We start from the raw sequence: 16086 nt of genomic DNA on the forward strand, positions 1-16086 counted from the left end.
TATTTGGAGAGTGACCAGAATGTGAGAAGAGTCCAGACATAACACACACACACACACACACACACACACACACACACACACACACATACATACATACTTGATTGCCCAAGGCTGCTTCTGGGAAAATGTGGGTGGAAGGCCAATCAGGTGTATTCAACACCACCCGAGTTTAACCAGTGTGTCAAATTTCTGGAGTGGTGTCTCTAACTTCTGGGATTTCCCTTCTGTCTTATTTCCACGTGCATTATTAACTTGTGTCATTCCTTAGCTGTATGTTTCTGTTCCGTCACTTTGCGGGCGGGGGGGGGGGATGCAAAAAAAAAAGTGGCATGAAAAAAGCCCACATGTTCTGCTTTCATAAAGGGAGCATTGCACAAGCAGCAGGGAACAAGGACATAGAATCATAGAATTGTAGACTTGGAAGGGACTCCAAGGGTCATCATCTTGGTTGCCCTTCTCTGCACACGTTCCAGCTTGTCAATATCCTCCTTAAATTGTGGTGCCTGCATGTGTGTCTAGATGACATACCTACCAGCCTAGATGGCTTCAAAAGAGGATTTGTCGAATTCATGGAGGAGAGGGCTATTGGTGGCTACTAGACACAGTGGCTGTGCTCTGCTTCCACAGTTAGAGGCAGCAATGCTTCCGTACACCAGTTGCTGGAAACCCCAGGTGGGGCAAAGAGTGCTGTTGTTCTCAGGCCCTGCTTGTGGGCTTCCCATAGGGGGTAGACTCATAGAATTGTAGAATTGGAAGGGACCCCGATGATCATCTGGTCCAGCCTCCTGCAATGCAGGAATCTCGACTAAAGCATCCATGACAGATGTTCACCCAACCTCTGCTTAAGGGGCCATTGGCTTGATCCAGCAATTTCTTATGGTCTTGGGGTCATCAACTGTGCACACACACACAAATACAGGTCTGTGCATCATTTAATACAGTATATAATTATCTAGAGCAGAGGTTTTCAATCTTTTTGAGTCCACGGCTCCCTTGACCAACTACATTCTTTTTTTTGGCACCCCTGTGGGGCTCAGGATCCCAGTTTTGTCACCCCTTGCATGCAATGCTGGCAGCCTCCCACCCTTTTTCAAACACCCTTCCTTGTGGAGCATTCCCTCAGCCTCCTCTCCCCTGCTGCTGCTCCCTCCCCTGGTCGCTGAGCTGCCCCCGCCCCAAAGAGATTCGCCTGTGGAGCTTGTAGCCAGGGCTGCTGCAATAAATAGCTATGCAAGCCTTTGAGAGGCAATGAGATGTGAGGGCATCAGTGGAGGGAGGGGAGGAAAGAGGGACAGAGGCCAGTGCTGCCCATGGCACCCCTGACCATCATTCAAGGTGCCCCAGGGTGCCACAGCACACTGGTTGAAAACCACTAATCTAGAGGCCAGGCCAAGCCAGGCAGTGTGCTCAGAGCCATAGGCTGGGACAGGACTGCAACACCAACCCCCAGTACTTGTTTGATGTCCCTTTCATGCGAATAACATGTGAAAGAGGCTAAAATTGCATGGCAAGGAGGTACAAATCTTTAACACCCCAATCTCTCCAGTGCTAGAATAGTGTCTCCCAATTGTCTTCTGCCTTGATGGGGGTGTATCGGACACTCCCATTCTTTGTCATCGTTCCTTCTAATACCAACCTTTGCTTAGCACCATGCCCATTGGGAGTGTATAAAGGGCTGCATACTCAGGGCAATCCCCAAGTATGATTTATATATATATATATATATATATATATATATATATATATATATATATATATATATGGTTTCAAGAGAGACTGATGTTAAGTGGCTTCCAAGATCTATAGAAGGCACGGAACATAGTTGGCTGCGTGCTGCTTATCAGCCCCCGCTCCCATGCAGGCTGCGGCTGATGGAAGTTGTAGTCCCAAAGATCTGGGTGGGGAAAGCAGATCTATGCATTTAGAATAAACTGCTGAGGATGTCAGCTGCGGGGGCGGGGATGGAAGAAGGGAATTGGCTTGTTTTAACTCATCACAGCTTACAGCTTAGGGTATCCTCCCCCAAATTGGTGCCCTCTAGATAGTGCCTGGCGTGCTATGGTCCATGGGGTCACGAAGAGTCGGACACGACTAAACGACTAAACAACAAAGATAGCTAACATCATATATCCTTTTAAATGTGTTGGGGGAGAAGGGTTTTTGGTTTGGTTTGTTCTTGTTTTTATAATGTATTTTTTTGTCTTTATATATTTTTTATGCTATGACCCACCCTGAGATCTATGGATAAAGGGTGGTATACACATTTTATAAATATAATGATGGTGTTTTGGACTACACCTCCTGTCATCCCAGACCATTGGGCAAGATGGGATGTGTAGTCCAGAGCATCTGGGGAAGACTAACTTAGGGGATTAATAATAATAATAGTAATAACAATTCCCCAGCCACTCCTGGGCATACATACCATGAGGATCTCATCACCCCACATTTCCTTTTCCTACTACTGGTATCTAGAAACATCCCTCCATACCAGCACTGTATAGCACAAGTGGGGATGGAAGAATCTTATCCATTTGGGATTCTCCCAGTTTCTCATTTTTCCAGTCTCAAGTTCAGTTTACCACACCCCATTTCCACTTCAGTTTGCATGTTTTTTTCATAGTCTGTACAAAAAATCCTGCGCCTCTTTCTTTGCAGTTTTGCGCAATGCATACATTTTTTGCAAGCAAATTTCCCCAATATATTTTTGTATGTTATTTTCACCAATGCATGCTTTTTTCTTTTTGCCCTTTTTCCTAATGGACACATTTTTTTGGGTGGAGAACTGCATTGCAAGTGTGATTTTCAAAGAATAGCTTCACATACTGGTTTGGTGAGGGATGGTGCAAAATGAATTGCTCCCACATCCCTAAGAACAGGTGGGGAGAGATTTGAGGATGTTGGGGGGGGGGATGAGTACTGAAGTGCTTCCCCCCCCCTTATGTTCTTCTTGAAACCTTCCCCTCCCCCTTTCTGGAAGCATTACAAGGCTCTTATTCTGAGCTAGTTGGAGCCCTGAACAGGAGCTCTCCTATTAGAGATGAGGAATACATTGCACTGTGTTCTTGTCCCTTCTAATAGAGAATTTGGCAGCCTCGTGTCTAGTCAGTTTTGGAAGTAAAATCCCCACCCCACCCACAAGTGTCCTTCCCCCCCCCAAAAAAAGCCCCCAACTCCTCCAGCCCATGGACAGTGCTGCAAAGGTTCTGTTCCCCATGTCTCTATTCTGAACCCCACCCGTGGCCTTAAACAAGCAGTTTTCAGACTGAATCCCATCCCAGCTGAATAACAATTCAAGCTCCCCATGAGCCATCTCCAATGAGCTACCACCCTACATTAGCCACCCATGGGAGACGGGGTGGGGAGGTAAAAACCTTTTAGTAGCCCCTGTGAAAATGTCTGCCCACACTGGACCTACTCAGACCACTTATTGCTCTTCCAGGAGCTGATGGTGAGAACTCATTGCTCTGGGTTTCTCCTCCCTTGCTCTTGCAGTGTTAATTCCCTTTGCTCTGCAGTTTTGCTACAGCTTTAGCCACTCCCAATTTAGTTTCTGTTTCGTTGGCTTTTTGGCTCTTTGCATTGTGAAAGGAGCTCTGTTGCAAAGGTCCCACTACTGTATCTGGTTTGTGCACAGGCGATCAAGGTAGGGACCCTGGCAACCACCAGAACAAGATGCCACCATTAAATCAAGGCATGGGTAAGGTTCCATGTTCAGTTCCCTGCATCTCCGCTTAAAGGGTTGTGTGCGATCAGCGCTGAAAGAGATCTCTGTCTGGGACCCTGGAAAGGGTGGACAGTGCTGAATGGGAGGCACTATTAGGTCTGGCTCCGTAAAAAGGGAGCTCCTTGTATTGTTTGGCTTCAAAAAGCCCCGTGTTCTTTTAAAGCTCTGGCCCAGCCATTCCTCTTCTCTCTCCATGAATCATTCTTTCACTTCTTTCCATATTAGGTTTTAAAATCCATTCCTGCTGTTCCCTTAGGGACATCAATGATGATAGCAGTATCATAGTAAAGTTTAAATGAGGTATTTGTGTCTGTCCTCACAAAAGAGGTCACCAAAGGAGGGAGAGAGAGAGAGAGACTCCTATCTGAACTAACCACCTCAGAGTCTGTAAGCGATGTGTGTCCAAGAGAAAGAGTTTGTTTGGGCAAATTCATTGCGCTGTTCCTGGGATCACGACAGCAGTACACACTTATACAGTGTGAGAGTGTTTTCAAAGCCCTGTAACATAGGTCAGTATTAGTACCCCCTCGTTGTAGGTGGGGAGCTGAAGCAGAGAGAATTCCTTGCCCGGAGCCCACCTGGCAGAGCTGAGATGCAGAAGAAGGGCTTCCTGATTCAGGTCACACACTTACTGTGGCTTTCCTTAAAGAATCCCGGGAACTGTAGTTTGTTAAGGGTGCTGACCTCGCAGGGCTACTGTTCCCAGCACTCTTACCAAACTACAGTTTCCAGGATTCTCCATGATGCTTAAAGTGATATGAAAGCGCTTTAAATGTCCAGTGTGGGTGTGACCTCAGCTCAGTCTCTTAACCACTACGCTAGACCTCTTCACCATCAGCTGCCATGTAACACTGAATCCTAAGGAAACCCAGGGTGCGAAGTGACTGACGGATAGGTAATATTGCTGTAAAAGTAATCCTGTGATTGGAGACTGGAAGAAAGGTCATGTGGGGTAGGTGTAATAGCTTGGTGATCCTGACCGGAGTTCTAGGCAAATTTTAGTAGGCACTATAATTAACCACGTGGTCTTGCAAAACTCAGCATGCTTTGGGTGTGCCCGCCACCTCAGTAAGGAGAGGTTTCTCAGCCATTTTCAGCTTGGGCCTTTCTTCTAAATTTGCCCCACTTTCTGTCCTTGCCCCCTCAACTAGTTCTACCTAGTGTGTCCTGGCAGGAAGCATGGAAACATCATCATGGGTGTGTCCCGCTGCTGTGCATAACTATCTACGTACCAGGGCAAAGTCAGGTGCAAAGGGAGGTCCTCTGGATAAAAGATCAGCTCTTACCAACTGCCCAATGTCTGTCCTGCTCACTCTGCAGTTGAACTCAGCAGGGAGTGGCAAAAGAGACTTAATGCTCCCAATAGTTCTGGCCATTAAAATCCCTTGAGGTAGCCTCTTGTGCAAGTCCCCTGTGTGGGAAAGGTCATGGGTTTCCTGGTGCTTAGTTGCTCTGCCTGGGGCTTTGGTGGAGAGGTTGACTAGCAACGAATAGGGCTTGCAGTGAGGGAGAGAGAGCCCCATTGGAGGCTCCTTGTGTGGGACTGGAAAGGGAGGTGGGAGGCAGGAGACTGCCTAGCAGCAGGGGAGACTGTTGACAAGACCCTCTACTTGTTTGGAGGTTCAGGCAGGTGAAATTTGGAGGACCCACTTTACCCAGGAAGGTGAATAGGCTTAGTGGTTGAGCACCTGCCTTGCATGCAGAAGGTCCCAGGTTCAATCCCCAGCAGGTAGGGCTGAGAATGTCCCCCATCCAGCAGCAACTGTCCAGGGTTTCAGTCAGGGTAGGCAATACTAACACACATGGACCACCAATCTGACTTAGAATAAGGCCGCTTTCAGTGTTCCTATGTAAGGAATGAAACATTCATTCATTGCTTTTTCATTCATTCCCATACAAAGACCCACTTGTACTCTTAGCCCTGTCAAAAATCTTTATCCCATTGATCGCAGCTTCACATGTTCCATTGGGCTGGGAACGATCCTCTGCCCCAAACCCTCTGCCCCAGTGCGAGCAGAAAACACTGAGCTAGATGGACCAGTCATCTGTCTTGGCATGAGGCGCCTCTGTGCTCCTTGGGGTGATGCTGATGGGCTTGGCAGCTGCTTGGTTTTCAGCTGTCATTCTAGAGTTCCATCGTTTTCATGCTCGCCCCACCCTCCACAATCCTTGCAGATCTCTCACAGCTTCTCAATGGGGTTCTGCTCCACAATTTGAGAGCAGCTTGATTTAGTGCCTTTAAGCAAGTACTATCTTTTGTTTCCTGGAAAGGCACAGATCCCAGGTAAGGATCCTCTGCTGAGGAAACTGCCCTCTCCTTGCTCCTCCAGTTCCTCTGCTGGTGAGCAGAGGCACCAGAGAACTGATGGACCATGGGATCATCTCCCCTCGACTTATCTCCATACCCAGGGCTGCCTTCTTTGACTTTTCTCTGTGAATGTTGCTGAGCAGCCTTGCTACCCAGAGAGTCAGTAAACACTGTTGGGATCTGAGATGAAATTAGCAACGGGGAGACTTGCCCGACTCCCATCCTTTAATTAATCTAAAAATGCTGGATTAATTAAAAGGATGTCTCAAAATTAATCCACTGATTTCCTGGGCTAATTGAAGAGTGGTAAGGCCAGCAGGCCCCACTGCATGCCCCATGATGGCACTGAGCTCATGAATTAGTCTCAAGACCTCTGCGCACCCCTCCCAGCATGAGTCAGGTGTGCCTCTTCCCCCTGTGCTGTACTGCTTGCTGGAGGCTGGAATAGCAGTGGGTGGGGCCCAGTGTGCACCAGGAAGCGCACATGATGTGCTGAGGCCTCAGGTACTCCCACAGATCCCTTTTGACCCCTCCCTCATCCAGCATACATAGCACAATGAGGGAGGCCTTGTGTGTGCCAAAAACATGGCCTCAGGGGCCCTTGGATGTGTCTGTGTGTGAGTGATGCACCCGGAGTGGCAACACATCATGCAAACTACAACTCCCTGTTATGCCAGATGGCTTCGATGCATCATCAGTGTGTGGGAGCATCTGAGGCCATTGCGTATCATGTTTCCCTCCTGGTGCATGTTGGACCTTTACTGCCAATGCTGCTCACCCTCCAATAAGTGCAAATCTGATCCATTCTGGGTGGGGGTGAGGTGCACAGAGGCTGCAGGTTCCCTTAGCATGTACATTGATGTCATTTGGGTGTGCTGTGGCGCCTAGGGACTTTCCCAGTCATCAGTTGATAAAGATGGCTAGCCAGCAGTAAACCCAGCAAAGACTTGAGAGAGTTTATAGGGTTTGTTTTTTTAATAAAAAAAACCTTGAATATGCATTGCTGGTGTGATGCAGTGGCACAGAAGACCAGTGCTATTTTAGGTTATGTTAATAGGAGCATTTTTCCCTCCAGACTTGGAAAGTAATAACAAGACCTTACTCAGCACCGCATACACCTCATCTGGAGTAATGCGTTCAGTTTAAGGAGGGTATACAAATGGGTAACAGATTTGGAGAGGGGCACTGATGATGATAAAGGCTCTGGAATGCACATCCTTTGAGGACAGGCTTGAAGGAACTAAGCACACAAAACTTAAGAGTCCTGATTAATAGTGGCTGAAGCGTTGTGTCTAGGAGAGTCTTGGTGGGTCCAGTTTAAATTTGTGCTTTTCTTTAAGGCAGGTCCTGCTCTTCTGATGTTGGACTCCAGCTCCCATCAGCTGCAGCAACTGGAGGGTGCCATATTGGCTACCTCTGGTCTAAGGTCCAGTTGTCCAGAAGGTGTTTAGGGGTTGAACGAGAGTTTCAAGCCAGAGAATAAGCAAGGACAAGGAGACGTGGTCATGACCTTGGTTGTGAATGATAGCCAGGACTCAGGCACAGGAGGAGGATAAACTGGCTGGAAGGGAAGTAGCCCAAGCTGTCAAGGGGCTTGAACCTAGACCCAGAGTCCATCACCACATTAGAGCCCCTTCAACCAGATCCCTCAAACCGGGACTCCCAGACAACATCCCCCGAGCCAGCTTGCTTTGAGGAGCTGGTCCCCTTACACCAGGGACCTCACGCTCCCCAGGACCTGCTCAGTACATCAGATAAAGGACAAGGGAGAAGCTCACTGAGTGGCAATGGGGTGCTCCAGACCAGAGAGCTTAGAGGTGGTAGCCTGGCCCAAATAAAAGGCCTCAGTTGAGATACAGTCCTATTTAGGCATTTATTTACAAATGTGGGAAGGAGCCAGCAGGAACTCCAGAGCCAGCCTTGCCTCCTTGATGCAAAACAAGAGCAGTAGCATTGTCCTCCAGCCTGCTTGTGGCCAGATTACAGTGGTGCCTCGCTTAACGAATGCCCTGCTTAACGAAATTTCCGCTTAACGAAAGGATTTTTCGAGCGGAGGTTGCCTCGCTAGACGAATTCGTTTTATGAAAAATTCGTCTAGCGAATCATGGTTTCCCATAGGAATGCATTGAAATTCAATTAATGCGTTCCTATGGGCAAAAAAAAATCAAAAAAAAATTCAATGCATTCCTATGGGATTCGCTAGACGAATTTTTCGTTATAAGAAAAGACCCGTGGAATGAATTAAATTCGTCTAGCGAAGCACCACTGTAATCTGAACGGAGCCATTTCCATAAACATGGGATTTCCTCCACAGGCACAGGAACCCTAGCCAATCTGGGTTGCAGTGGAGGAAATCCCACACACATTGAAGCATCTCTCTTCAGATTGAACCCACATATTGCCTGGTGGCATGTGTGCCATCCATGAGAGGGTGAGGCTGCCTCTACACACCCTTCACACATCCATAAGCGAATGCCTGGGTAGGGATATGCTCCCTGAGCAGATTGTGGGCTCGGAGCTATCCAAGGTCCTGCAGCTTCAGATCAACCCTTTCTGTGGCCTGCCAGAGTGGGCCACTCTCAGGTGTACATGCCACTTGTGGCTAGGGCAGGATGAAAATGATCGTTGCCTAGGAAATGCTTCATCTTAAGCAGGAAGCCTTTATTAACCTTTTCTGTTGTGAAGAGCTTGCTACCAGCCCGGTGGATGGAACCAGTACAGTATATGGGGATCCTATGCTGTCTAGCACAGGGGTTGGGTACCTTTTTCATCTCCAGGGCCATGTTCCATTCCTGGCAACCTTCTTGGGGGACCACAGATCAGTGGCATGCAGGGCCAGAGGCAAGAGTGGCCAGAGCAACAACTGTGAATTTCCCCTTTGTCCAGTAGGATAGTTTCTAGGCACACTTCCACACCCTTCTTATTTCCTCCATCCAGGCAAGCAAGAGACATGATCAGAGTTGAAAGACACATTCCAGCCAGCCCAAATGTGTTTAAGGGAGGTGCAAAGCAGAACCAGGGGGCGTGGCCTGTGAAAAGGTCCGAGGGCAATGCTTGGGAAGCACCGTGCAAAATCATTTTGTGAGCTCTGTGCTTGGCACTGTGTAGGGCTGGCAAAAGTCCTGTGCAGATTGGTTCTCCAGTGCCAGCCTACCAGCTAGCTGTCAGGCACTCAGGGAGCAGCTCACAACAGGGCTTTGCGGCCACTGCCAGTTTGCCGTGCTTGCAAAGACCCAGCCACACCCTGCCTTTACCTGCCTCACACCCAGCATCATATATGACAGGCATCCCCAAACTTCGGCCCTCCAGATGTTTTGGACTACAATTCCCATCTTCCCCGACCACTGGTCCTGTTAGCTAGGGATCGTGGGAGTTGTAGGCCAAAACATCTGGAGGGCTGCAGTTTGGGGGTGCCTGATATATGACATCAATTATAGCGCAGGTGGGCGTGGCTCGCCTAAAACAGGGAGGCCTGCAGACCCATGGGCTGGAAATGCTTTAGGGGCTGGAGATGTAAGATTACAAAATCTTTTAGAAAATATTCCAAGGGTGGATTTTGGAAGTCTTAGAAAAGGACCTGGAAAAAGTGCAAACGAAGTAATATTTTTTTAAAAAAGGAAGTGAAGCCCTATGTGACTTTTAAGGTAGCTCCATTTCTTCACAAGAGCATTTCTCTCCATTCCAGTGGTGTTGTACACAAATTTCCCAGAGGATCATGACTGTCATAAATTAGAATGTACTCCCTGGACTCACTGTCACTGTGGGAAGACCAGTTTGCAAGGCACTAATAAACTAATAAAAGTGTAGGTTTGATCAGTCCATCCTGGGGTGAAACAGTCCTCAGGCTGCTGCCATTCTGAGACCACACCACAACTTACTACATTTTTAACCTTCCTGCCATGTTACGTAGGCATAGCCTACGCTTTTAACCTGCCATGCATGTTATGCTCCAGCAGAGTGTGTTATGCTTGGATCTGGAAAATCTCTGGTATGGACTCACCGAGTAGCCTTGGGCACATGGCAATTAGTTCTTGGCTTGGGTCAAGCCCCAGGCACCTGAGTCCCAGGACCTATGGCAGAAATATCCAGTCTTGACTGGGTCAAAGTCAGGCATGTTGTACAAAACAGGCAGGGGTCAAGTTAATGAGCCCTACACAAGTATCGGAGTCATCCAAGGTATTAGTCATGGACAGGAAGCAATAGCTTTGGCAGTGTCATCCCATTAGAGCTGAACTGCTCAGACCAAGGGAGCCAACACTTCACAGGACCTGACTGGCCAGAATTGACACTTGGACAGTACGCAGTCTCGCTGGCACTGCAGCCTAAATAGCTGAAGTTCAATCTACCAGGTTGCTAGGGGCACAGAAGACAAGACATCAGCTGGCTGCAGGTAGCAGCAGTGGAGCACACACTGAGTGCCTTGCATCTTATCACTGTCTCTCAGCCTCAATTTTCCAGGGGTAAAAATGGGAACATGAATGGCTTCTAGAGAATATCCACAAGGAATATTGTCAGTGCCACATGCAGTATTAGGAAAACTTATGTTAAAAATATACCTGCAAACTTTGAATGGGTAGATTAATACATTTAGGCTTCATTTAATGAATTGGTGAGAGGAAATTTTAGTTGCTGGTGCTGAGAGTTCAGAACACATGTTTATTTTTAGTAATGCACACTTCTTACTACAGCCAAGGATGAGAAATTAAAAATGATTGAAGTGCCCTTTCCTTTTAAAAAAGGGTGGTAACTGTTGATATCACTCTAAAAGTTATCTCACACTTTTTCACTCTCCTACAAAGTGCAAGTTAGTAACAGTGCACATTTACTTAAATTTAATTGGTTTAAAAAAAGAGAGAGTGACTATCAATAAATTGAGAATCCATTATAAAAGTAATACAAAATAAATGCAGTAGTATCAATAGTAGTATCTGGCCAGGTCTTCAAGCCATAGTCATTTCAGTACCAGCTGAACTGCAAAACAGTTTGAAACCCACCCCACACCCACCCCCCATGTCACAGCCTTCAAAAAGGACTTGTTTATCTTGGCTATTAGGCAGTTGGTGAGATAAGAGTTTAGAGCTGGAGGAAGAAAGACTTCCTGTGTATTTAAAGGGCAAAGAATGTGCACAGGTGTCCATAAGCTTTTTTTTTTTTTAGTATGAAGCGAATAAATAGGTGGGTGAGCTTGAAATGAGCCTGTTTTGCAGACTGAACATTAGCAGTTATAGGGACTTACTCTGCATGGCTCCCTAGATTGTTTCCTTAGCCTCTTCCAGTGCTTCTCAGTATTGGGCCATAGCAGCCTTCTGCAACCTTGACTCCTTGGGTGTTAGTTTGTCCAAAAATGCCATCATCCCTGACCATTGGTACCCAACAACGTCAGAGGACCCAAGGTTAAAGAAGGCTGGGCTCTGGGGTGGGTGTATGCCGGAAAATAAGGGCCTCATGAGCCTGCCGCCCCCCGCATTAGGATCATCCAGACAGAACCACCTCCAGGTTCCACCAGCCATGAGGATTAACAAAAGGGTGTGTGAATCCTATTTCCAAGGAGACTTATTGAGTGCTGAGGTCTTTTCTGCAGCAGCTGGAGTCCTTTGCATGTGCCCGGGCCATTTTAAGCATCTCTTTAGACTTACAACTTGCAGTTTTAATTCTCTTTAAAGCCACAACATTTTAGCTGCTCTACTGTTTAAATGACCATATTGTTTTGTTCATTTTTATTGTTCTAATGTTGAGCTAAATTGTTTTGTTAGCCACTCTGGGCATCCTTCGGACTGGAAGAGCGTGATGCAAATATTCCAAATAAGGAAACTGTTGTGGCTTTGGGGGTTTAGACACCATTTTGGATTTCACTAAGTGTGTGGGCAGGGGGTTGCAGGACTCATGGTATGCTTCCAGGTGCCCTGTTATTCAGGAGTATATTGAAGGGTGAAATGTGTATTTTGAAAACACTTACTGTAACTATAGCAATGACAGATCCAGGGATTTGGCCAAGGATATAGCTGCTCCCTGGAAATAATCATATGTAGTCTGAAATATAGGGGAGGGAGGAACTTCCACTCCCAACTTCCTGAAGGATTGGTGCCTTTTATTTGTGGGGAGCAACATCTCCATAGGAAGACCAAAAGCATTTTAACTCTCTTCCTTTTCCTCCCTCTGATCACTTTTTCATGACCCCTCTCAGATGTATGATGGCCAAATCTGTTGGGTATACTTCAGTTCCTACCCTTGCTCTTGCCTCCATCCCTTCTCTGCAGATTTTAATTTTTTATCCACTTTACATTAAATTGATATGCCTGCTTTCGGTGGGCTGAGTTATACCTGCAAAGTTAAAGAAGCTATTGAGTGCACCCCTAACTAAATTGAAATTGGCTCATAGTAGGCCACTCTTTTAAAATTCTCTCTCTGGGGGAACAGAGTTGGCATACCTGGTTGGATAGCGGTACAGACATGGTTCAGAAGAAGCCGTAGTCAAACCCTCCAGCTTTCTTCAGCCTCTTGAGTTGTTTACACATTCAGCAGGTGTGTTGGAAAAGCCAGTAACCTCTGGCTCCTACAAGGTTTTGGGCACGTTTCATTTCATTCCCCCCAAAAGAAGTGATCATGTAAACAGAAATCTGAGAGGTGTAATTCACAGTTTCACAGAAACCAACCATATCCTGCACATGAACCAAGGTCGGTCCTGCTAGAAGTATGTTCAGCCCACAAGTTTGTCTTTGGTGCCAGAGCTGAGCTCAGTCCTTTCTTGGTTTTCTGCAGTTTCCTTCATTTCAGCAGGATAAAGGGGGTGGGGGTGCTTTTTGTTGGTTGCTGTTGCAAATCATCAGTAAATCCTGATCTACCTCCTGCTCATTCCTGCCACGCAGTTTCCTAACATTATGGCTGCTGTAACCCCAACTAGTGACCTTGAGGAAGGTGTTGTATCCATGAGCCTGGCTAGCAACCAATGCTGACCTAGAAAATGTAGGATTGGAGTGATCAAAGCAACCCTTAGGACCTGAAACCCCATCTAGTGCTGAGCAGAGGACATAATGCAGAGTAGAATGACCCCAAATCTTCTTCCATTTCATAAGGACTTAAGATACCAAAGGTCCAGAACACTTGCAAAGACAGCTGTTGAGAAGATGTGTCACCAGTTATTCAAGGTCCTCTCTTCTCACTCACTGTAGAGGAGGCAAAAATGCTGAACAAGTGCTAGACTCCAGGCCAAATCCCTACCACCTTAAGAGATCCACTCTTCATTAAGGGTGTGTGGCTTAAGGACCTGCACAATGAAACAGAGTTCAGGCTAGATCCACTTTAGAGGTTGTTGCTACAAGTGTTCTACTTGGGAGCTATCCCTAGTCTTGCAGATAAGGGTGCCCAAGTCTTCCATTTGCTTTCCCTGTCAAGACAAGGACAATGCACACTTACACAGCAGAAGCACTGAAGAAAAGTGGGATGCGATTCTGAGTAGGATAGCAATGTAAATTGTCCACTGTAGAAAAAGCCCACAGGCCAATGAAAACCAGAGTTCCACAAATCTCATGGAAACTGGGCACTGGAGAAGATAGAGGACTAAAAGTAGCAAGGAAGAGGCATTGCACATGCCAGAGTGTAAATAGCAGTGACCTGAAGTCCTCTGATTGTTCTGACCTAAGATATGAGTGTGAAACATTTTGGCCGATGGTACGACTGTCAGTTTTAGCCCATCAGAAATTTAGGAAGGTTTTGTTTCTTCTCTTTGTAAGGTTCCCCTCTCAAACAGGTCCTGGGAAAGTCATACTCAGCCCTAGCCCAGGAGTGGAGGAAGAATATTTTCATCATTAGTCAAGTAATGGTGGAAGAGCAGACATTTTGAGATCAGGGCAGGAGCTCTTGGATTTTCAAACGTCTGTGTGTGGAGCTGAATGCACCTGGGTCTTGAGTTTGGTCTGAAATGTCATCCGTCTTGACATCATTCTGGGCTGCCAATGGAGACTTGTTGGCATCTCCTGGTAGCTCACAGTGGTTCTATCTCTCCTGAAATCATATTGAAGATAACATATTTCAAATTGTATAGAGGGAGGTTCCTGGGTCATGTCCTTGACCTGTCATGGTTGCACCTGCTTCCCCAATTGTCAACTAAAGAGGCAAAAGATGGGTGCGGATGAGCAACATCTGCAACAATGGAATTTGGCAACAAGCCGTTTGGAAAATGTGTGTGTGATTGTTTTGGCCCAACCAACTCCCTTGTCAAAACAGCTCTCTGACAAAGCTAGTTGCTTACCAGTAACAGAGGCTTCAAGGCCCAATCCTTTTCACCTTGGTTGGGTTTATACAACATGTGGTGGACTCTCCTTCAATGGAGGCTTTCAAATAGAGGTTGGATAGCCATCTGTCAATGATTCTTTAGCTGTGGTTCTTGCTTTTCTGGGGGTTGGACCAGATGACCCTGTGGTCCCTTCCAACTCTATGATTCTGTGGTTCTACAACATTGTAAAAAGTCTTTCCATTTGCAGCCACCTCTCTGAATAAATCGCTATCTGCTTTGCTTCTGGGCTACTTGAATCGTCTGGAATATCTGATATGGTCTTGCAAGCATGGGGTGTCGTCAGTGTTTTAGAGCACTTCTGGGCTACCTCCCCTGTCAAGCCGAAGATAATAGATGTGTGTCCATTTTTGTCTCCTTTGGTGGCCTTAGGTTACAAGGCAGATCCATGAGCATGAGCAGGAGAACGAGTTGCGGGAACAGATGTCAGGTTATAAGCGGATGCGGCGCCAGCACCAGAAGCAGCTGATCGCCCTGGAGAACAAGCTGAAGGCTGAAATGGACGAGCACCGCCTCAAGCTGCAGAAAGAGGTGGAAACTCATGCCAACAACTCGTCCATTGAGCTGGAGAAACTGGCCAAGAAGCAAGTGGCCGTCATAGAAAAGGAGGTGAGTCAGGGCATTCTAAAAACGTGTGGGGTTTTGTTTGTTTTTTGGAGGGTGCAGAAGACTGGGTGCAGATATATAATGTCAGTGATAATCTTGCAGGATGTGATGGCAGTGGATTTATTGGATTTATTAAGTTCTTCTTACAACAGTCAGTCATAAAATGATCTACAAGTGCGAAATATAGTGACACAGCAGAAACTACGCAAACACATTAAAAAAAACCAGTCAGAATAAAAACACCCAATCATTGGTGCTCCCCAAATGTCATCTTTTTCAGTGGCAGGCAAAGTTGGCACCAGGCAGTCCTCCCACGGGGGAAAGCGTTCCATAAACGTAGAATTGTAGTCTGCACCACTTTAGATTGAGTAGAGGTGGTGTCATATGTTTGCACACTGGCGAAGGAAGGGGAGTGCGGGGGGAGCGCACCGCCCCTGGCAGCACGATCCCAGTAGGGTGCCATCGTGGTTACTCCCCGCCCACCTGCAATGGGTGCCCCGCCCCTGCAGGCGGCGTGCCCCGCCCCCAGGATGTGCGTCACCCCCCCCCAGACACGCGTCAGCCCTGCCCCCCCTGCTCTCCGCCCCCCCCCCCCAGTGCTGGAACATGAAGCTCCGCCACTGTGTTTGCATAATCCCTAGTGTAGGAGGCTCTCTGGGTACAGCAAGCAAGCATATTAGGCAGATTTGGCTGTGTTAAGTCAGCAATGTGCTTTTCAATGTGTTTTTTCTACATCAGGACATTAAAAAATATCACACTCATGCATATTTCCATACTGAAATGGCATGGTCCAGAATTCTTCCACCTCAGAGGGAAGTTTCAAGTGGGCTGCCACTAGGCTCTGTCCTGGGCCTGATTTTCCCAGCATTTGAAATGAACCCTTATCACATCTGCAGATGATTCAGAACCGGGAGGGCTAGCCAAAACCTTAGAAGACAGAAATAATATTCAAAATAATAGAAGAGGGTTAAAATTTAAAGATAGGGACAGAATTCAACAGAAACAAATGCAAAGTTCTACATTTCAGAAAATAATAATAATAATAATAATAATCCTATATAATAATGTCCATGTTGTCCCTGCGTCCAGATGTCCCGTGTGTCCCTGGGTCACTGCGCATGTGCCCCAGGGATACAGGGATTGGACAGCAGAGAC

General features: G+C 46.9%; 1 protein-coding gene across 6 annotated transcripts in view; it reads left to right on the plus strand.

Annotated features, from left to right (window-relative positions):
• Positions 1 to 16086, plus strand: part of TAOK3 (TAO kinase 3) — a 122800-nt gene that overhangs the window by 83858 nt on the left and 22856 nt on the right. For all 6 annotated transcript variants that reach the window (XM_035099363.2, XM_035099367.2, XM_060269985.1 and 3 more), the window contains one exon: positions 14698 to 14934. In XM_035099363.2, the coding sequence (XP_034955254.1) occupies positions 14698 to 14934 (237 nt within the window). The remainder of the gene's footprint in view (positions 1 to 14697; positions 14935 to 16086) is intronic.

Source organism: Zootoca vivipara, chromosome 17 (genome assembly GCF_963506605.1).
Source record: "Zootoca vivipara chromosome 17, rZooViv1.1, whole genome shotgun sequence".
Classification (NCBI taxonomy): Eukaryota; Metazoa; Chordata; class Lepidosauria; order Squamata; family Lacertidae; genus Zootoca; species Zootoca vivipara.